Source organism: Bos indicus, chromosome 25, assembly GCF_029378745.1.
Source record: "Bos indicus isolate NIAB-ARS_2022 breed Sahiwal x Tharparkar chromosome 25, NIAB-ARS_B.indTharparkar_mat_pri_1.0, whole genome shotgun sequence".
Taxonomy (NCBI): Eukaryota; Metazoa; Chordata; class Mammalia; order Artiodactyla; family Bovidae; genus Bos; species Bos indicus.
The window spans coordinates 35,557,138-35,577,120 of NC_091784.1; the positions used below are offsets into that span (position 1 = coordinate 35,557,138).

The 19,983-nt window shown below is 57.4% G+C and overlaps 2 protein-coding genes and 1 non-coding gene across 8 annotated transcripts in view; all 3 read left to right on the forward strand.

Annotated features, from left to right (window-relative positions):
* Positions 1 to 1,745, forward strand: part of DTX2 (deltex E3 ubiquitin ligase 2) — a 36,468-nt gene extending 34,723 nt beyond the window's left edge. For all 4 annotated transcript variants that reach the window (XM_019987980.2, XM_070780082.1, XM_019987979.2 and 1 more), the window contains 2 exons: positions 188 to 277; positions 1,188 to 1,745. In XM_019987980.2, coding sequence (XP_019843539.2) covers positions 188 to 277; positions 1,188 to 1,415 — 318 coding nt within the window. In that variant the 3' untranslated portion in view covers positions 1,416 to 1,745. The remainder of the gene's footprint in view (positions 1 to 187; positions 278 to 1,187) is intronic.
* Positions 1,746 to 1,880: 135 nt separating this feature from the next.
* On the forward strand, positions 1,881 to 9,660 carry UPK3B (uroplakin 3B). 3 transcript variants are annotated; one of them, XM_019987984.2, is made up of 7 exons: positions 1,881 to 4,855; positions 5,017 to 5,166; positions 5,420 to 5,657; positions 5,835 to 5,975; positions 6,773 to 6,852; positions 7,631 to 7,760; positions 8,199 to 9,660. In XM_019987984.2, exons 1-7 carry the CDS (start codon positions 4,774 to 4,776, stop codon positions 8,356 to 8,358), a joined length of 981 nt encoding a protein of 326 aa, XP_019843543.2. In that variant the 5' UTR covers positions 1,881 to 4,773; the 3' UTR covers positions 8,359 to 9,660. The 3 variants fall into 3 exon arrangements, with proteins under 3 accessions (XP_019843543.2, XP_019843544.2, XP_019843545.2); XM_019987985.2 differs by lacking the exon at positions 5,835 to 5,975; XM_019987986.2 differs by lacking the exons at positions 5,835 to 5,975; positions 6,773 to 6,852.
* Positions 4,062 to 4,133, forward strand: TRNAE-UUC (transfer RNA glutamic acid (anticodon UUC)). The gene has a single exon. It is a non-coding gene; the product is annotated as a tRNA-Glu (tRNA).
* Positions 9,661 to 19,983: the final 10,323 nt, after the last annotated feature.

The window sequence follows — 19,983 nt, forward strand, 5'->3', positions numbered from 1 at the left end:
AGGCCATGTGCACGGTGGGTCGTTAGAGCGAGACAGGAGACAGCGGTTGATTTGGTCACTTGCGTGCAGGAGGAGCCCCGCCTGGAAGGTGTCGGGGTGTGGCTGGGGAGAGGGGGCCCTGTCCCAGCAGCTCTGCAGCCCGCGAGCCCCTCAGCTCCCACTCTCACCATCTGTGTTCCTCCTGCAGGGCCCTGAACACCCCAACCCTGGAAAGCCCTTCACTGCCAGAGGGTTTCCCCGCCAGTGCTACCTTCCCGACAACGCCCAGGGCCGCAAGGTAAAGGCCCGGCTGCCACCCCTGGGAGCAGCCTCCGTGCCCCTGCCCCGCAGCTGGCAAGTCCGGCCTGGCTGCCCCTGAGCAGCGGGTGGCTATTGGGTCGGGAGAGCTAGCTCGGTGGCCGCACCGGCTCTGCCTCTGCCCATCTTACTGCAACAGGAGGAGGGGATGAAGCCTGCGGGCTGGCTGGGGTGTGGGCTGCCCCTTCCTGGGGACCTGCTGCAGGTTAGGCGTCCGGGTATGGGGCATCCAGGCAGAGACGACCTGACCACAGGTGCTCTGGGGGGAGGACAGGGGTCTTCCTGCGGCCTAGTGTGATGGGATGGGGCGGAACCGGGGCCTCTTCACCCTGGGTGATGGGGGTGGCCTGTGGAGCCGCCTCTGCACTGAGTCCTGATTTGGGGCTTCCCAGCTCAGAGGAGGGGCTTCCCAGGTGGCTCAGCAGTAGAGAACCTCCCTGCTAAGGCAGGAGACGTGAGTTCGATCCCTGGGTCAGGAAGATCTCCTGGAAAAGGAAGTGGCGTCCCACTCCAGTATTCTTGCCTAGATCTCATGGACAGAGGAACCTGGGGGCTACAATCTATGAGTTCGCAAAGAGTTGGACACAACTAAACAGCTATGAGAAGGCTGGGGAAGAGCATTCCAGGCAGACAGAACAGCCAGGGTGGTGGCTTTGGGTGGGGACAGCCCCAAGGGCGCGGAGAGGCTGAGGGAGGTGAGGGGGTTGTCAGGAGTGTCTGCCCTCCAGGCCAGCCCCTGCAGCCAGGGTTTGTTCTGAGCACTCCTTCATAGCCTTCTCCTGCTCCTTCCCCACTGCCCCTTCCCCCCTACCCCCCACCCCCCCTACACATCATCCCTTTCCCCTCCTCCATCCCCTCCCCTCCCCGCCCCATCCCCTCCCCTCGGGCAGGTCCTGGAGCTGCTGAAGGTGGCCTGGAAGAGGCGCCTTATCTTCACAGTAGGGACATCCAGCACCACCGGGGAGACCGACACAGTGGTGTGGAACGAGATCCACCACAAGACCGAGATGGACCGTAACGTGACAGGCCACGGCTACCCCGACCCCAACTACCTTCAGAATGTGCTGGCTGAGCTGGCCGCCCAGGGGGTGACCGAGGACTGCCTGGAGCAGCAGTGACCTGCGGCCTGGCTGGCCCCATTCGTCCACCACAACGGCGGGCTCCATGTGGAGTGCAGGCTCCCCATGCCCACCCGTCCCCTTCCCTGTGCCTGCCAGGCCTGGTTATCTGTGGAAACCGGGCGAGCGGCTGGGAGTCGTACATGTGGAGGCTTCGGATGCCGCTACCTCAGTGTGTGGGCCCCTCCGTCCTCCGTAGGCTGCGTGGGGCCCCCAGTGTCCGGGGTGAGGAGAGGCTGCCTGCCGTGTGCGCCGCCGGGGCAGGCCTGAGTCTGGGTCAGCTTTTCATACCTCAGATGTTCTGTTTGCAATAAATGCCCTAAAGCCAAAGACCGTGGGCCCTGTGGGTTTGCCGTTGGAGAGACTGCGTGTGTACACGGGTGTGTATGTGTGAAGGCCAGCCCACACACGTCTTGCTGCATCAGAGAAGGAATGGACCTGCCAGGCTTCCTGTCCAACCTTTGTTTCTTCCTAAATGAGACACAGGCTGCGGGGAGGCCAGGAGCCGGGCGCTGACCCGAGCAGCTCCTCTGGCCCCACCCAGCTCTCCTTGCAGTGGGCCTTCAGCAGCTCTGCCAGGGAGACCCCGCAGCTCCTCCCATTTACTTCCTCAGGGGTTCTGACTTTCTAAGCGGGTTCTGACTTTCTAAGTGCTGCTCATGTGGGGGCGTGTACTGCTGTGTCCACTTTACAGATGAGGAAACGGAGGTTTAAGGGCACAGTAGTAGAGCTGGGACTGAATCCCAGCCAAATCTGGTCTGATCCCCGCCCTCAAGGTTCCAGTTCTTCCCAGTCTTCTTAGAAAGAGGATCCAATACTCCTAGGCCTCCTGAAGGTGAGCGGGGGTGGGGGTGGGGGGGTGTGCTTATGGCCTTCACAAGCCCTTTTCTCCCTAAGAAAGAAACTTAAATTCTGTTTTATGATTTGTTGTTACAAAGATCAGCGTATGTTAGAGTATTTACTTTCACCTAGAAGTTACTTTCTTTCCTCTTCTGATTGTGAAAAGAAAGTAAGGCAGCTTGGTGAGCCCCTGGCATCGTGCCCCCTGCCCTGTGGAGAAGTTGGTTTGGGGAGGGCCAGGAGGCCCCGATAGAGAAGCTGGAGCCCAACGCTGTTAGGTTCCACAGCGAGACTCGCTCCAGGGCTCACAGGGCAGAGGGGTGGTATGGGTACCTGAGTGCCACACCCTCACCCTCGGCTCCCACCCCCACAGCGCAGTCAGAGAGCAGGAACAAAATGTTTGCACATCTTTTGCCTGATCAGAGTCTTGTATTCACAGTATATCAAGAACTGTCACAATGATAAAAAAAATTTTCAATTTTAACGGGCAAAGGACTTGAACACACATTTCTCTGAAAAAGCTACACAGATGGTGGACAAGCAACATCATTAGGGGAGTGCAGATCAAAACCACAAAGTGCTGCCACTCAATACCCACTAGGGTGGTTATTATAAAATATATAGGAAATAAATACTGGTGAGGATGTGGAGAGAGTGGAACCGTTGTCCAGCGCTTGTGGGAATGTAAGATGCAGCTGCTTTGGAAAGCTGGCGACCAGTGCCACAAGAAGCAGTTACCATATGACTCAGCAGTAAACTGCTAGATAAATATCCAAGAACTGGAAACATGGCCATGGTAGCGTTCATAATAGCCAAGAAGTGGGACGACCCAAAGAGCCATCAGCCGATGAATGGATGAACAAAATACGATCTGTCCGTGCAATGGGATGCTATCCAGCTAGAAAAAAGAACGAAATGCTAACACATACAACATGGATGAGCCTTAACATTATATCAAATGAAAGAAGCCAGGCAGAAAATGACACATTGTGTGATTCTGTCTATATGAAATATCCCGCAGAGGCAAGTCCACTGAGACAGAAAGTACATCAGTGGTTGTCAGGGGGGAAGGGGGATGGGAAGTGACCGTTTTAATGGGTACAGTGTTTCTTTTTGGGGTGATAAGGTTCTAGAATCTGGTGATTTATGGCAATGAAGTTTAAAAGGAAGTCTACAGGGCTTATGTTATATGGAAAGTGTAAGGTTTTCTGATAAAAGAGTTTGAGCAACACCTCCCTGCTCCTCCCTTCTTCCTACCTTGAGTGAGAACACGATGCCTGAAGCCACAGCAGCCACCTTGCTGCAATGAGAAAAAAATGCCAAGAGAGGGAGTTCCCTGGTTGTCTAGTGGTTAGGACTCTGCTTTCACTGACCTGGCCTGGGTTCAGTCCCTGGTTGGGAACAAGAATCCTGCAAGCTGTAAGGTATGGCAAAAAAAAAGGTCGAGAGAATCTTAGAGGCATGGACCCTAATGTCATTTGACCAAACCCATACCAGCAGCCATCTTTCTCCAGAATTCCTGTAAATAAAAATCCCTTCTTGTTTAAAACAAAAACAGCCTCCCCAAAAAACAACCCCACCAAAACAAAACCCTCTAAACTGTACATTTTAAAGGGACATCTTAGGTTATGTGAATAATATCTTAATTTTAAAAATACATATAGGGAATTACCTGGAGAAGGAAATGGCAACCCACTCCAGTGTTCTTGCCCAGAGAATTCCATGGATGGAGGAGCCTGGTGGACTGTGGTCCGTGAGGTCGCAAAGAGTTGGACAAGACTGAGCGACTAACCCACTATAGGGAATTCCCTGGTGGTCCAGTGGTTAGGACTTGGTGCTTTCACTGCCAGGGCCTGGGTTCAATCCCTGGTCAGGGAACTAAAATTCCTCAAGCTGAGTAGTGTGGCCAAAAAAATTAATGAAAATTTAAAAGAATTCTAAAAAGTAAAAAAAAAAAAACATATATAGTGAGAACCCAAGGGAGTGATGTCAGCAGGGCACTTGCCAGCTGTCTGGGCTCTATGATCACAGGAACTAAGGGAGGATGTGGCCTTGTGAAGGGAGGGCAGGACCACTGGGCCCTGAGGGAGCTAGAGCTGGCCCCTTCCTCCTCTGGGTGGGGATGGAAGGCCAGAGGGAGGCTCCTGGTACTCGGGGTGCAGGAATCCCTGGCATGTGGCCCTCCTCCCCAAGGCTGGGGGTCTGGGTGGGACCCAAACTCAGACGTGGGCCTCTGGGGTGACCTGGCCAGCACCCGGGGGTCCAGGGGCCTCTCTCAGCCCTGGCCTGCCCCTGCCCAGAGCCCTGCCCAGCCCCCTCCCTGGGGTGGGCTGGGCTGGGAGGCGGAGTGGGGTGCTTTTACATTTTCAGGTCTTTCCAGCCCTTGGCCAGCAGGGCAGCCTGACTAACCAGCTCCTCCAGGCCCACGGTGTGCGGGGGAGAGGCGCAGCCCGGGCTGGCCAGACCAGCCCCAGGCTGTGGGTGTGGAAGCAGGCTGGTGGGTGCGCTGCAGGCCATTATGGGGCTCCCCTCCAGGCAGCCTCGCCTCTGGCTGCTGCTCTTGGTGGTGCTGGGCTGGCCCCAGCCCTGCCTCACCCTGGGTAAGTAGGGGTCCCGGGAGGGGTGCACCTGGCCAGACCCTAGGGGCTGGGGCACCTGTTGGAGTGATTAGACCCTGGGACCCCCCACCCCCCACCAACCAGGAGAGGCAGCCCCAAGGGCAGTGGGCCCTGGACCCTCACACCTATCTCCACGGCCCCAGACCTCATCCCCTACACGCCGCGGATAACCTCCTGGGACCTGGAAGGGAAGGTCACGGCCACCACGTTCTCCCTGGAGCAGCCACGCTGTGTCCTGGACAGGCACTCCAGCGCTGCCGACACTGTCTGGCTGGTGGTGGCCTTCAGCAACGGTAGGTCATGGTGCAGGTCTGGGGCCTGGGGTGACGGGTGGGTCTGAGGACAGCTCCAGGGCCCTGGCAGCCCCGCTCAACTCGGTGTGAATGGGGAGTTCGGGCTTTATCCTGTGGTGGATCTGAGTGGTGGCGTCTGATTTGTGTCTGGAGGGGCACTCTGGGCTCTCAGGCATGGAGGGCGCAGGGCTATGGGAGTGGACCACCTGTCTTCTGCCCTCTGGCCCCAGCTGCCTGTGCCTCCCTCCTGCAGCCTCTAGGGTCTTCCAGAACCCCCAGACACTGGCTGAAATCCCAGCCTCCCCACGGCTGCTGACTGATGGCCACTACATGACACTGCCCCTGACCATGGACCAGCTGCCCTGTGAGGACCCTGCGGACGGCAGTGGGCGCGCCCCCGTGCTTAGGGTGGGCAATGACGCCGGCTGCCTTGCTGACCTCCATCAGCCTCGCTACTGCAATGCCCCCCTCCCGGGCCCGGGGCCTTACAGGTGAGTCGCCTGACCTGAAACCTGGAAGGGAGCTGCACTGGGAAAGGGAGGGTGGGGGTTGGGTTCTGAGACCAGGGCTGCCCCCCACCCTACCCCCGCCCCAGTCTCCGCCCAGGCCTCTGTCCTGGCCCCGCCCCTTCCCGGCTGCAGGCCGAGCCAGCCCCTCCCCTTCTCCAGCTTTGGTATCTTCCTGTGTGCGGTTGGATCTCCTGGAGGGGCAGGTGGCCTCCACGAGGAGGTGGGCATCACAGAGCCGGTAGGGGATGGGCCCAGCATGTGGGGAGGGGAATGCTGGAGACCGCTCCCCCCCAACCACAGGTGGGTCTGGCAGGAAAGTCAGCCTGGGGCTGAGGGTGGAACCCGGGTGGGAGAGCAGGGGTCCAGCGAGCAAGGGGACAAGGCCAGACATCCTCAGGGTGACCAAGTGCGGCTGGGGGAACCGGCAGGTGCCACAGGGACGGCGGGGCAGAGTGTAGCCGCCTTCCACGCCCACGCCCCTCACCCTCTGACCCAGTGGCCACTCACTGACTCAGCCTCCCGCCCTGTCCCTAGAGACCACGAGAGCCGGCTCCCGTCAGTAGCAGGTGCCAGCCTGCCTGGATCCCAGAGCGCCCACCCCGAACAGAGATGCAACTCAAGTTCTGGGCGGTGCCCTCGGAGCTCAGCCTGCCCACTCCCCTGATCCTGGTCTCTGAGCACGCCCTGAGCACACCTCTCCCTCCTGGCCTTTGCCAGGAGGGGTGCCCCCTCCTATTGGGGGGCCTTCCAAAGCCTTGCAGACTCCACACAGCCAGCAGTTTTCCTCCGGAGAAGAGGGGCTGGGGCCTCACACACCCTTGTGAGCCACCCTGAAGCCCCCGTATGTGGCATTTAGTCACGGGGACCCCTGAACCAGAGAGGGTGTCTGAAGAGTGACGGTTCAGATGGCTGAGTGCTGGTGGCAGAGGCTGCTGTGGCCAGAGAGGTCTCGGGGTGCTTAGCACAGGGCGCCCCCCTCCCCTGAACATGACAGGCCCACAGCCTGGCCGTCATGGGCTGCCTGGGGCCTGGCTGAGGTGGGGGCCTTGCCCAGAGCAGTCGAGGCTCAGAGCCTCACCCCTGGTCCTCTCCCCCAGGGTGAAGTTCCTGCTGACGAACTCCAGGGGCTCACCCCAGGCCGAGACGAGGTGGTCCGACCTCATTGCTCTCCGCCAAGGTAGCGTGGAGGGCTGGGCGCTCCAACTCCAGTGTGCCCTGTGGGCCAGCCAACTTTGGCACCCTGGTCGTGCTCAGCCGGCCCCTCCCCTGGCTACCATGGGACTGGGGCCCCCGAGTCAGAATCCAAGTCCTGGCCACCCCCTAAATAGAACCTCCCACTAGAGGGTGAGATACTGGGTCAGCCCCCTGGGCAGAGACACCAGCTCTGTCCACCCCAAAATGTTTGCCAACCCTTGGGTGCCCTAGGCTGAAGCCCCATCTTGGACAGAAATAGTCTGCCCTTCCTTCAGGGAGCCAGCCCTGTGCTGGGCACTGCTGGGTAGAAAAGAGGGGCCAGGGCAAGAAAGAGGCTGGAGCCGTGGTCCTGGGAATTCTGCTCTCAGCAGAGCGCCAAGGACCAGCGGTTCAGCAGACCAAGAAAACTGCACGTCAAAGGCCGAGTGTCCCATGGAAGGCCTGGGAGACAGGCTGCAGAGACGGGTCAGGAGGGGAGGGGGCGTGGGTCTCGTTACGTGAAGGCCTTGAATGCCAGGCTCCAGGGAACAGGGCAGCACCCGGTCGGCCCTGAGCTCCGCTGCCCCTCTGCCTGCCACGGGTGGTGGGAACAGTCCGGCCGGTGAGACCACGGCGGAGGCTGGCAGAGCGCAAGTGCCGCGGCAGAGAGGGGCAGATGAGCGGGCTCAGGGTGCCGGCTGGGGACGTGAGGCAGTCAGCATGGCGGGGAGGTGACTGCCCTGCGGTCCGAGGGCAGCCTCTGAAAGCCGCTGTGTGTGCAGGGAAGTCCCCAGGCTCCATCGACACGTGGCCCGGGCGGCGGAGTGGAGACATGATCATCATCACCTCCATCCTGTCTTCTCTGGCCGGCCTCTTGCTCCTGGCCTTCCTGGCAGCCTCCAGCGTGCGCTTGTGAGTGGCGACCCCCGGAGGGCCCCTTGCCCCCCCATAGCCCCTGCTCTCTCTCTGGCCCAGCACCTTCTGGAAGCCTTGTAGTTTTGAGTTGGGTGGTTCCCCTTCCAGCAATGTGCAGGGAATTTCCACCCTGAGTGTCTCTCATCTAGGAGCTCAGGGAGGCAGTCCAGCAGGTCCTCTGATGATGGGTTCATAGACGGGGCCACCTTGCTCTGCCTGGGCCCTTCTCCCTGACAGTGAGCCCTCAGTTGTTTCAATGAACTGATACCCAGGGAGCCAGGGTGGCCACCTGGAGGAGGTAGGCCTCCAGCTGGTCTTCCCAGGGAGGAAAGGGACATCAGAGGCTGCAGGAGGAGGGCTATGGGAGCTCGGCAGCCCGCTCCACCCAGCAGGGAGACACTCCACCCACAGCCCGTCTCCCTGTCCCCAATCCAGCTCCAGCCTGTGGTGGCCGGAGGAGGCCCCGGAGCAGCTGCGGATCGGCTCCTTCATGGGAAAGCGCTACATGACCCACCACATCCCGCCCAGCGAGGCAGCTACCCTGCCGGTGGGCTGCGAGCCTGGCCTGGAACGCTTCCCCAGCCTCAGCCCCTAGCTTGGCCCACCTGGCTGGGGCTGGGGCAGTGGGGACCTGGGGGGTGAGTGCACAGTGCACGTGTGTGTGTGTGGGTGTGTGTCCCGCATCGCACCTCCTGCCCTGTGTGAAATCCCACTGCTAGCAGCCCTGCCTTGGGCTTTCTCATTTCCCCCGTCTCCAGGCAGTTGGGGGAGGGCCTCAGTCAGACCAGGCATCCAGCCCCCAAAGCCATCTGCCTCTGATCTGCCTGCTTCAAGCGAGGCTGGAGGTCATGTAGACACACTGCCCGAAAGGAGGCTTCCAGGCCCCAGGAGGAGGCCTGCAGCGGGCTGGGCTGGGCTGGGCCATATTGGGGTACATGAGGCCCCTGTCTGTCCCTCCGTCTGTCCCTCACTGGCGGCCGGAGCTGCAGTGAGGCCTTCAAAGGTGCCTCCATCTTCCCTGGACGTGGGTCCTTTCTGAGGGTGGCCCTCACTGGCTGGAAGGTCAGACCGTGTAGATCTCTGTGACGATCCGGCTACCACATCTAACCTCCTTGCACATGCAGATGGCACACACACTCATGCACTCACTCCCATTCCACAAGCATTTGTTGAGCGCCTGCTGCATGCCACACACACAGTGTTAGGCATGGCCTCACGCAGGGCTCGCTGCTGTTCTTCGGGCGCTCACTCACTGCTCTGGGCCTCAGATGACCACGTGTCCTGATGTGACCTGTTACTGTTGGGGGGGCTATCACCCCCTCGGACTGTCACGCACCCTCGAGCTCACACTTCTGAGACGATCTGCCCCCGATGGACTCTGCTGTCCAGTAGCCAGCGCCCGCATCACCCAGCAGGAGCCACTTGACTCTCCAGAGTCCGTCTCCCTGCAAGACCGGTGATTCCCACCGTGGACACAAGAGGGCGCCGTGGCGCCGCGGTTGCCGAGTCCCGCGCATGCGCACGTCTGTGCACAGCCGAGCGTCCCGCCGCTGGACCTGATGTCTCACAGCGGCAGCCACGCAGCTGGGTCTCTGGAGGTCACGGCTCCAGTTTCCACCTCGGCCAAGCCAGAGGATGAGCAGTCACACTCTCGTTTGAGGATCAACGGTGTGTCGTCCCACTGCACAGCTGTCACCGTTTTCTGGATGGAAAAACATGCTCAGTGATCTGCCCACGATCCACTGTCCCCAACCCCGTGTCCCCCGGCCGCTCCCAGGCCCTTCTAAGCCTGACTGCGGCTCCCAGCATACAGGCCGCCCCGAGGAGGGCGCCAAGCGGGGAAATCTACCCCCCTTCCCTGACTTTGGAGATGAATAAATGCAATCTGGCTCCTCCATCCCCGTGGTGCCCGCGCTGGATCTGCAAGAGGGGCAGTTACACGCGTTGCCCAGCCTGGCTCCGCCCTGTGCAGCCTGCCCCTGACACCAGCCCGGGCGCTGCCCCGAGCCTGTCGTCTAGATTGCTAGCCCTAGCTATGCATTGGGGTATCCCCATCTCCTGATGGCCCCAGGGAAACCCACCCCCAATGGGGTGGGAGGCAGGGCCAGGAAACCCACCACTAATGCAGGTGGATTTAGCAGTGCTCCTTCCAGGTACACGCTTCACGGGAGTCTGCTTTCAAAACCCATGCACCCCTGGCCTCCGTGGTCTCCCTCCCACCCTGCCTGCACCCTCACCAGCCACAAGAGCTGCTCTCGGTGCAGTTGGGAGCTCACACCCTGGTGTCCTGGGTGACACCTGGCCACGAGAACCAGGCCTGTCAGACTGCCACTTTTGGAATTCCGCTGCCGTAGAGCCCAGGATCCTCTTGGATTCTTGGAATTGTTGTTGTTTAGTCGCTCAGTTGTGTCTGACTCTTTGCGACTCTATGGACTATAGCCCGCCAGGCTCCTCGGTCCATGGGATTCTCCAGGCAAGAATACTGGAGTGGGTTGCCATTTTCTTCTCCAGGGGATCTTCCTGATCCAGGAATTGAACCTGTGTCTCCTGCTTTGGCAGTCGATTCTTCACCTCCGAGCCATCTGAGAGTCTCATTCTTAGAATTGGAGGAGGGTTAAAAGTTGGCCCTGCGCTATGCCAGCTACCACCAGCGGAGCCTGGCCCATGCTGTCCCTCCCAGGCCTGGCCCCAGTACCAGACAACAAGGCCCTTAAGACCCAGGATGCCTGGCTTGGGGCCTGCCCAGGAAGGAAGTGATAGTGAGAAATAGGGATCTACTGGTGTTTGCTGAGTGAAAAGATGAACAAACCTGCCCAAAGATGGAGGATCAGCCAGGAGCAGGAATTGCCCCTGGCTCTGGCGTGTCCCGGGGTCCTTTGGTGGCTTGTTAGTGCCAGAATCTTTGTGCATTCTGAGTCCTGTGATGTGCGTCCTGGGGCTGCCCCTCCCAAACATCTTCAAGCCCCTCTGAGGAGCTGCTCTCATCGTGGCCACCTGAGGCTTGACCGTGGAGACGAGCTCTAAACAGACATTGCAACATGGTGAGTGAAGCCTGGGCAGGGGAGGCAAGTGACCCCACCTGATGGTCAAGGGGACTAACTAGGGGTGAGAGGTGTCTCAGGAGGCAAATGTAAGTCAAGTCAGAGGAAAGAAGGAGGGACAGAGAAAGAGTGGAACTCGGGGAGATCAGACTTAAATAGTCTTGCCTTATGGTGACACAGGTGGTTCCTGGGACCACAGCAGCAGGGATGGGGGGCCGGGAACCAGGTAAGAGCAAGGGTGACCTGGTCTTCCAGGCACGTGGAATCAGCCCTGAGCCAGGGCAGACGAGGCAGGTTGGGGAGGAAGAGGTGGATTCTAGAAATATTTGGGAGGTGATTGGAGGAATCTGGCACTTCTTAGACATGGGAGACAAGCCAAAAGGGAGAGGCTGTGCTTGGGTATCTTTCCTTCATTAAAAAAAAAAAAAAAAAATTATTTATTTATTTGGCTGTGTCAGATCTTAGCTGGGGCTTAGTTGCCCTATGGCATGTGGAATCTTAGTTCCTCAACTAGGGTTCAAACCCATGTCCCCTGCATTAGAAGGCAGATTCGTTTTTTTAATTTTTAAATTATGAAAACATAGTAACACTTTTACGGGAGGCATGGAAAGTACAGAACAAAGTTACATGTAGTTCCAATTAATTACAGTTGTTTTAGGTAGATAAGATATTTAGTTGGAATTTCAATATCAAACTCTCAGAAATTAATAGAATGGATGTACAGAGAAGCAGAAGCATACAGTAGACCTGAAAATCACTGTGAACCAATTAGACATTATTAAGATTTATACAAGAAGGTGGATTCTTAACCACTGGACCACCAGGGAGGTCCCTCCTGTGCCCAGGTTTCTGATGTGGGGATGGATATGAATGCAAAATGGGGCCCTTATGTTCTGAAAGTGGTCCTATCACCCCAGCCTTAGAGCCGATCCCCAGGAAAAGGGGGTTCTGGGAACGTCATCGTAGGTGAGTGAATCCACACGAACGCTAACAAATTGTTAGTATTTTACAAAGATGGAAGCCAGTCCTGGTCAGCGGAAGGCTGCCCAGTGAGCCTGCTGGGCTGCGGGCGTGCTGCCCCAGAGCAGGCGTTCCCCGGGCGCCACAGAGTCCACACGGAGTTGGGGTGGCAGGCCCGGTCATCACCAGCCCAGGCACCGCCACGCTGGGCCCTGGGGAGCTGTGCTGGGGCCTTCCGCCTCAGAGTCACGCTCGAGAGGGTCACCAGCTAGACCCAAGCTCCGCGAGGGCCAGCTCGTGACAGCCTGGAGCAGGGCGCCTAGTGAGAACTGCATTGCGGAGAACCTCTTTATTAAATGTTTTCCATGTTCTCCAGGGCTGTCCTTGGGGAAGTACCTCCAAACCCATTGGCCCATCACATCATGGCTCAGTGTTTAAAAACAAGTTCACTGTGAAGAAGGAAAAAACAGCAGTGATTGTGGGGGCGATGACTCACAGATGACTCATTGGGCCAAAAATCAAAGGCAGCAGAATGACAGCAGGTAGAAACCGGCCAGCACCCCTCCCTCTCTCTCACCCTCGGGGTTCACTTTATTCCTCTCATCTCTGAAGCGTCCGTTTCTCTCCATCTTCCCTGCAGTCCCCCAGGCCCGCCACCCTGGTTTCTCGATGGGGTGTCAGCAGTCGCCCCTTTGCTGGTCTCCGCACGTCTGCATCCCTGCTCCCCACCCCCATTCTTCCCGTGGCATCCAGAGGAACTCGATGATACACCTAATGTGTCTCACCTTTGCCCCCCCTCAGAGGTTTCCTCCCCGTGAGAGCAGGTCTTCTCATTTGCGAGGCGCCAGGATCCATCCCTTGCTCCCTGAATTCGTGCCTCTGTTAGCCCCTCCACCCCATCCCGCCACTGGGCCTTTGCACCTGCTTTTCCCTCGATAGAGACCATGCCTCCATTCCACGCCCCTTCCTCTAGGTCGTTCCTCAGCTCCACTCACGCTTCTTCAGAAGCCCTTCCTGACCCCTCAGCTCTCCTAGAGCCCTGTTGTTTTCCTCCTCGGCACCTTTTGTTTCCTTGTTGTAATCAGACATTTAAAACAACCAGCTTTTGCATCTCCTCTGCTAAACTCTCAACTCCAGCGGGGCAGGGACCACATGTGCTTTGCTCACCAGAGCGCCCCCTAGAGCTAGCACAGTGCCCAGCTCCCAGTAGGTGTTTAATACATATTTGTTGCCTGTTTTATAAAAAACCCCCTCACACCGGCCAGAATGGGCTGATGTGGGTGCCCTAGGAGCCTGGCACGTTCCACCCTCTGGGTGATGCAGGGGGAGGTGCAGATACAGGCTCCGCACCCCCCACCATGGTCGGGGGGTCCTGGGTGGGGGTGAGGGGACCCAGTCCGAGCAGAGACATCATTTGGGTAGTGCTGGCTGGTGGGGGCTGTGTCCCGGACATAAGAAGGGCGTTGCAGGAGGCAGTCAGAATAGCAACCATCCGTCATGCCCGGGAAGGTGGCCAGGCCCCAGGTGCTGGGGGAACACGAGGAGCTCCTGATGGCTTTGTGGTGCGTGTGTGCTAAGTCGCTTCACTTCTGTCTGACTCTTTGTGACCTCATGGACTGTAGCCCGCCAGGCTCCTCTGTCCATGGGGATTCTCCAGGCAAGAATGCTGGAGTCGGTTACCATGCCCTCCTCCAGGGGATCTTCCCAACCCAGGGATCGAACCCGTGTCTCCAGCAGCTCCTGCATTGCAGGTGGATTCTTTACCACTGAGCCACTGGGGAAGCCCGTTCCTGTTTGGCTTTGTGCTCACGGAAAGAATTTCCTTTCATGTTGGAGTTCCTCAGAGCCTTGTTGGGGTTTGTGACTCTCTGCCTCCTAGGAAGGGCCCCAGGGCCGGTGTCCCAGCCTGAGGGGCAGTTCATTGGTGCCTCCGCAGGATGGCGACTCAAGCACTTTCTGCAGAGCGCTGCCCCGCCCTGCTGTCCTTAGCAGGAAGCTGGAAGGCAGGGAGGGCCAGTCCAGCTCCTGGCCCCCCCAGCCCGCTGCTTCCTGGGTTCCCTGGGGCCCCTCCCGTCCTGCCCACAGCAGCCTGGGGAGCTGCCAGGCCCCTGGCAGAGGGTGGGGCGGGCACTACCTTCTCGGGAGGGGCCGACGTGAAACAGGAGCAGATGGACAGAGCCACACCCCGCTGCTCACTCTGCAGCCTGGCCACCCCACCCACCCCCACCTGTCCCCTCAGAAGGGGGAGGGGCAGCTGCTGGGCAGGACAACAGGTCAAGGGACCCAGCCCAGAGACCCTGCAGGCCTCTCAGAGGGAGGGTCAGATCCAGTCCCACTCACGGAGGGGGCCGGGGAGCCGACCGCTACAGACGGAACCGTGTTCCTCCAAATTCCTATGTTGAAGCCTCAGCTCATGACTGTTTAGTTAGTTCCCTCGACTGGCATGGAACCTGTGCCCCCTGCAGTGAAAGTGCCCAGTCCTCAGCGCTGGGCCTTCAGGGGCCTTCCAGAGTGTGGCCGTATTTGGAGAGAGGGTCTTTAAAGAGATAATGAAGTTAAGAGGTAATTAAGTCCTTGAGGGTGAGGATGTGACCCCATCAGACTGGTGCCCTTATAAGAAGAGATTAGGACACAGAGACACCGGGGTGCTGCAGGGGACAGACCAGGTGAAGAGGCAGGAAGGGGACGATCCAAGGAGACAGGTCCAGAAGACACCACTCCTGCCCACGTGATCTTGGCCTTCCAGCCTCCAGAACTGGGAGAATGTAAAGGTCTGCTGTTAAGCCGTCTGGTCTGGGGCGTTCTGCCCTGGCGGGTGGAGCAGACTGATCCACCCACCCTCACAGTGTTGGGGACATGAGCAGGGATGGGGTAGAGTACGCAGGGCAGGGGGCCATGGTGAGAGCTGCCGGAACAGTGTGTGCAGAGGCTTGGAGGCAGGAAGGGCCGGTCTCACGCTGGCCCCTTGGCCCAGCTTTCCCTGCCTCCTCTCCTCCCCAGGGCCCACTGCAGCCGTGTCCTGGCCCCCTCCCCACCGACCACCACTACTCCCAGCCTGACCCCAGGAGCCCAGGGGTCACCCTTGATTCCTCCTCCTCTAGGTGAGCCCGGCAGGCAGCCCTGCCCCCTTCTGCTGGCCTCAGTCTCCCCTCCCCCGTCAGATGAGTGACCATCTCTAAGCTCCTTCAGCACAGACACTCGAGTCCCCACCTCCCCGAAACCCCACTGCCTGTGGGGTGACGCAGGCTGGAGTTATTCCCAGGAAGAATGCGTCGCCCTTGACAACTATTCTTCTCCCTGACTTCCGACCTCTCCCCGCTGAGGGACAGACAGGAATGCCCCATTAATCATCTTGGCCTCTCCCTCCAAGTCCTCAGCCCCCCTTCCTCCGCTCCCCAGTGGAGATGTTGCTGCATGGAACCGTCAGGCTCAGCTTCGCCCTCCAGTCCCTGTGCCTTGTCCGAGCCCTGAATCTAGGCGCCTAGGGCAGTGGGAGAGCCCTCGGGGCAGGGGGTGGGGAATGGGCTGAGAGTGGGCTCGGGTCAGGCCCTACCCTGTCCCATAAGTGACCCCAGGTACAGAGCCAGGTAGGTCCCTGGGAATAGACTATTCCCCAGGGCTCGGTGTGTCCCACCTGTCCCTGCAGCCCTCCCTGGCTCCCCCAGGCATTCTAGCCCCTTCACACTGGCTCCCCTGCAGAAGCCCCAGTTTGAATGCAGGACCAGGGGGACTCCTCAGGCCCTGTGGGTCTGGGAAGGAGCACTGGGCCTGGGGGGAGAGACGGAGCCGGCTGGCGCCCCAGGGTGGGCCGTGGGGAGGATCGCCCTGCGGACATATGGGACCTTGACCTGGATCAAGTGAAAAGGGCATCGAGGGTTGCCCCCGCCTGTGACTTGTGATTAAAAATAGAACATTTCAGGGACTTCCCTGGTGGGCCAGGGGTGAAGAATCTGCCTTGCAATACGGGAGCCGTGGGTTTGATCCCTGGTTGGAAAACTAAAGTCCCACATGCTGTGGAGCAGCTAAGCCCGCTTGCTGCAACTAAGGCCCGTGTGTCTCAGCTACTGAGCCCACGAGCCGCAGCTAGAGAGTCTCTGGGATGCAATGGAAGATCCCGCATGAGTCAATGAAGACCTGACACAACTAAACAGAGAAAATTTTTTGAAAATAGCATTTCAAATCAGTAGAAATAGAGCTGATTTTTCAGTATTTTAGTTTTTTTTTCAATATTTGAGGTTTTTTTTTTTTAGGTTTCATTACATAGGCATGATTGATTAAACCTTCGGCAGCTGATGATAAATCTAACCTCCAGCCCCTCCCCCCTCTCCAGAGGTCGGGGGATGAAGCTGCAAATTCTTGATCACGTGGCTGGTTCCCTTGGCAACCAGCCCCCCTCCTGTGATTATCTAGGGGCTTTCCAAAATCATAGCAACATAAACTCAGGTGTGGTTGAAAGGGGCTTGTTACAGAAAACAAAACAAAACAGCCATTTCACCTTTATCACTCCGGGGCTATTTCAGGGAACCAAGGATGTTCCTTTGTGAGCTGCGTGCTGGGGACCACAGACAAAGACCTTAATGCACGTCACTGCAGCCATAGGTAACTGATGCAAAGACACACACCGAACTGAGGAGAGTCGATGCCTCGGGGAGCACAGAAATAGGATAGAGAAGGCCGGAAGAGATTAGAAAAAAAAAAAAAGCAAGACCTTGTGCAGAGCAGTAATGAGGGGCCCACAGACTGAGAGAGATGCATGGTCCTTTGCTCCTACGGCCCCTGGGTTAAACAGATGAAAAGGGGGCCGGTTTCCAACCCCACCACTGACCGTCCACAGGGCCGAGAAAGCTCCTCTCCCTGGGGGGCCCGTTGTTCTCATCTGTATGATGAGATTAATAGTCAGGCCTGCCTGCCTGCTTCTGGGATCTGAGATGAGTCGATGGGCAAGAATGTACTTTCGAAAGGTTAAAGCCGGCTCCTCCCATGTTCAGATGGCTGCTTTCAGCTGCCTTTCAGAAGAGTAAAAAAAGAAGAAAAAAGTAAATCTATATACTTTTATTACTGTACATTATATTAAAATATATGTAAGTGTAATATATACAGTATACATATATATTTATACATACTTTTTGTAAGTATACATATATATGTTTTATATACATGTAAGTACGGCAGCCCACTCCAGTACTTTTGCCTGGAAAATCCCATGGATGGAGGAGCCTGGTAGGCTCCAGTCCATGAGGTCACTAAGAGTCGGACACGACTGAGCGACTTCACTTTCACTTTTCACTTTCATGCATTGGAGAAGGAAATGGCAACCCACTCCAGTGTTCTTGCCTGGAGAATCTCAGAGACAGGGGAGCCTGGTGGGCTGCCATCTCTGGGGTTGCACAGAGTCAGACACGACTAAAGCGACTTAGCAGCAGTAGCAGGTATATATTGATGTATAGAGAGTAACTTAGTGTGTGTGTATATATTATACACACACATATGTATATACTGTGCTTAGTCGCTTTAGTCGTGTCCGACTCTTTTGTGACCCCATGGACTGTAGCCCGCCAGGCTACAGATACAATCCTCTATCTACGGGGATTCTCCAGGCAAGAATGCTGGAGTGGGTTGCCAGTTCCTCCTCCAGGGGATCTTCCCAACCCAGGGATCAAACCCAAATCTCCTGCACCTCCTGCATTGCAGGTGGATTCTTTACCGCTGAGCCACCGGGGAAGCATATTGTGTATACTATACACACGTATATACTATACTCTCCCATAGTGTGTATACATACACACACACACACACACACACATACACACACACACGGGAGAGGCTTGAGAGCAAGTATAGCAAAATGTTAACAGTTGTTGAATCTGGGTAGGGACTGTATATAAGGGCATTCTTTGTTCTATAGACTTCCAACTTTCCCAGGTGTGACCATTTCTGTAATAACAGGCTGGCGAGATAAAGAAGCTTTTCCGGGGTTGGGTCTGCCCGGGACTTGCCGGCTCATGTCCCCCTCTCTTCTGCCTCCAGGCCCAGCAGCAGGTCATGTCCTCTGAGAGGCCCACACCTCTGCTTCAAAGTCTAAGCACGACCTCCGTGTCTCATGGCTAAACGTCAAGCACAGGATGACCTGCATCTGAAGCCCATCCGTGTAACCGGCAGCACGCCGAAGTGGCTGCTTTGTGGAGGCCTCCCCCACACCCCATGCCAGACCCGGGGGCCCTCCCCCTCCACCCGGCCATCCTGTGGGGAAAGGAGGGGGATTCCTGCCTCCAGGAGCTTCCAGCAGGAGGAGGGCCAGGTGTGGCCAGAGCTGCACTTGATGAAACAATACATTTTATTGCAACAAGTGTATAAGAGGATGGAGGTGCACGTCGGGTGCTGTGGAGGGCCTTAAGAGGAGGCACCAAGGCCAATTTGGTGACACCGGACCCTGGGGTAGGTAGGGCCAAAGGACAAGAGCTCGCTGGGTACGCAAGGCAGTGAGGACCCTCCAGGGAGAGCCTGGCCTGAGCCAAGACACAGAGGCGAGAGGCCTTGGGAGAGGGTGTCTCAGCGCCTTTTGGTTGAGGCTCCCCATGAACACCTGGACTACCCCAACTTTGTCTGCCTCCTCTCCCCCTTTAGATACTTAAAAAAATATATTTATTCATTTATTTGGCTGTGCCAGGTCTTACTTGTAGCATTCGGGATCTTTAGTTGCCGCTTATGGGACCTAGCTCCCTGACCAGAGATAGAATCCAGGCCCCTGCATTGGGAGCACAGAGTCCTAGCCACTGGACCACCCGGGAAATCCTGTTCCCTGAGTTTTCCCCTCTGGTTTTGGCCCCCAGTTCCCTGGGGGCTGGGCTTCCCTGGTGGTTGAGATGGTAAAGAATCTGCCTGCTAATGCAGGAGACCCAGGTTCGATCCCTGGGCCAGGAAGATTCCCTGGAGGAGGAAATGGCAACCCACTCCAGTATTCTTGCCTGGAGAATCCCATGGACAGAGGCACCTGGTGGGCTACGGTCCATGGAGTCGCAAAGAGTCAGACACGACTGAGCAACTAACACTCCCTTGAGGCTGAGTCAGTCACTGGTGAAAGGCAGTAATGTTCATATCCTGCAAAGTCTGCGACCATTTGCTAGCGAGTCCAAGTAAACAGTTGGTCGAAAAAAGTCTACTAGGTAATAACATAGTGTCAGTAGGAATATTTTCCTTTTTTCAAGTTCACTGCAATAAACAATTTGCACATTTTAAGTATTTTGGGAAAGAAAGATAGTTCAGGTGGGCTGGCAATCAACTAGATTATATATTTGATTATATAGAGATATAAATCAAATGCATTATAATGACTAAGGAATATAATTAATTGTTTTTTTAAAATTCAAGTGTCCCCCAAAGGAGTTTGAGTTTTAAGAGGGTGGCTCTGGTCAGCTGTGGAGCTAGGCCGAGTGGGGTCCCTGTGCTTGGAGCAGAGAACCCCATGAGGGGGGCTACTCCAGTCCAGGTGAGAGGTGGTCGGTTCATGCTCCACCCACCAGCCCTGGGCCCCAGCCGAGAACCTTCTGTCTGGAGGGGGGATTGTCCTGCTCTGGCAGTGGCCAGAGATGGAGGAAGGAGAGAGGAGGTCACCTGGATAAGGAGAGGAGGGAGGGTGATGTGGGGGAGCCCCTCCCAGGGCGAGGCTGCAGGAGGGCAACAGGGAGTCACCCTAGGCTTGCCTTGCGGGGGAGATCTTCCAGTTCTGGGGTCTGCCCCAGCAATCTTAGACAAGCCCCCTTCCTCTTTCTGTACCTCATCCAGGAAATGAAGATTACTGCCTTCCGCACAGGGGGGCCGTGGGGAGCCCCCTCCCGGGGCCAGGCAGCAGGGAGTGCCCTGAATGCCCCCAGGCTTGCCTTGGGGGTGATCCTCCAATTCTGGGGTCTGCCCCAGCTGGCTGGGTGATCTTAGACAAGCCCCCCTTTCCGCTTTCTGTGCCTCATCCAGGAAATGAGGATTACTCCCTTCCGCACAGGGTGCCCATGGGGAGCCCTGGGTGCCAGGTTGGAGAACTGTTTGGATGAGGAGATTCCACAGGGCCTGGCAGAACTGCCACTGGGGCTGCCTGGACCCAGGGCTGCCGACCCCTCCCGGGGCCCCTCCCTGGCCAGGCCCTCTTGGAGTTGGGGGTGGGTGCCCGGGCTGGTCTGGCAGCACAGCTAATTATTCTGTTCAGACCCCTCCCTCGCGATGCCAAA

Excerpts from the sequence above, each read along its gene's own strand:
- UPK3B (XM_019987984.2), top strand. The coding sequence starts at position 4,774 with ATGGGGCTCCCCTCCAGGCAGCCTCGCCTCTGGCTGCTGCTCTTGGTG. Across the intron at positions 4,856-5,016 it reads CCAGCCCTGCCTCACCCTGG|ACCTCATCCCCTACACGCCG; the intron begins GTAAGTAGGGGT and ends CCACGGCCCCAG. Across the intron at positions 5,658-5,834 it reads CCGGGCCCGGGGCCTTACAG|CTTTGGTATCTTCCTGTGTG; the intron begins GTGAGTCGCCTG and ends CCCCTTCTCCAG.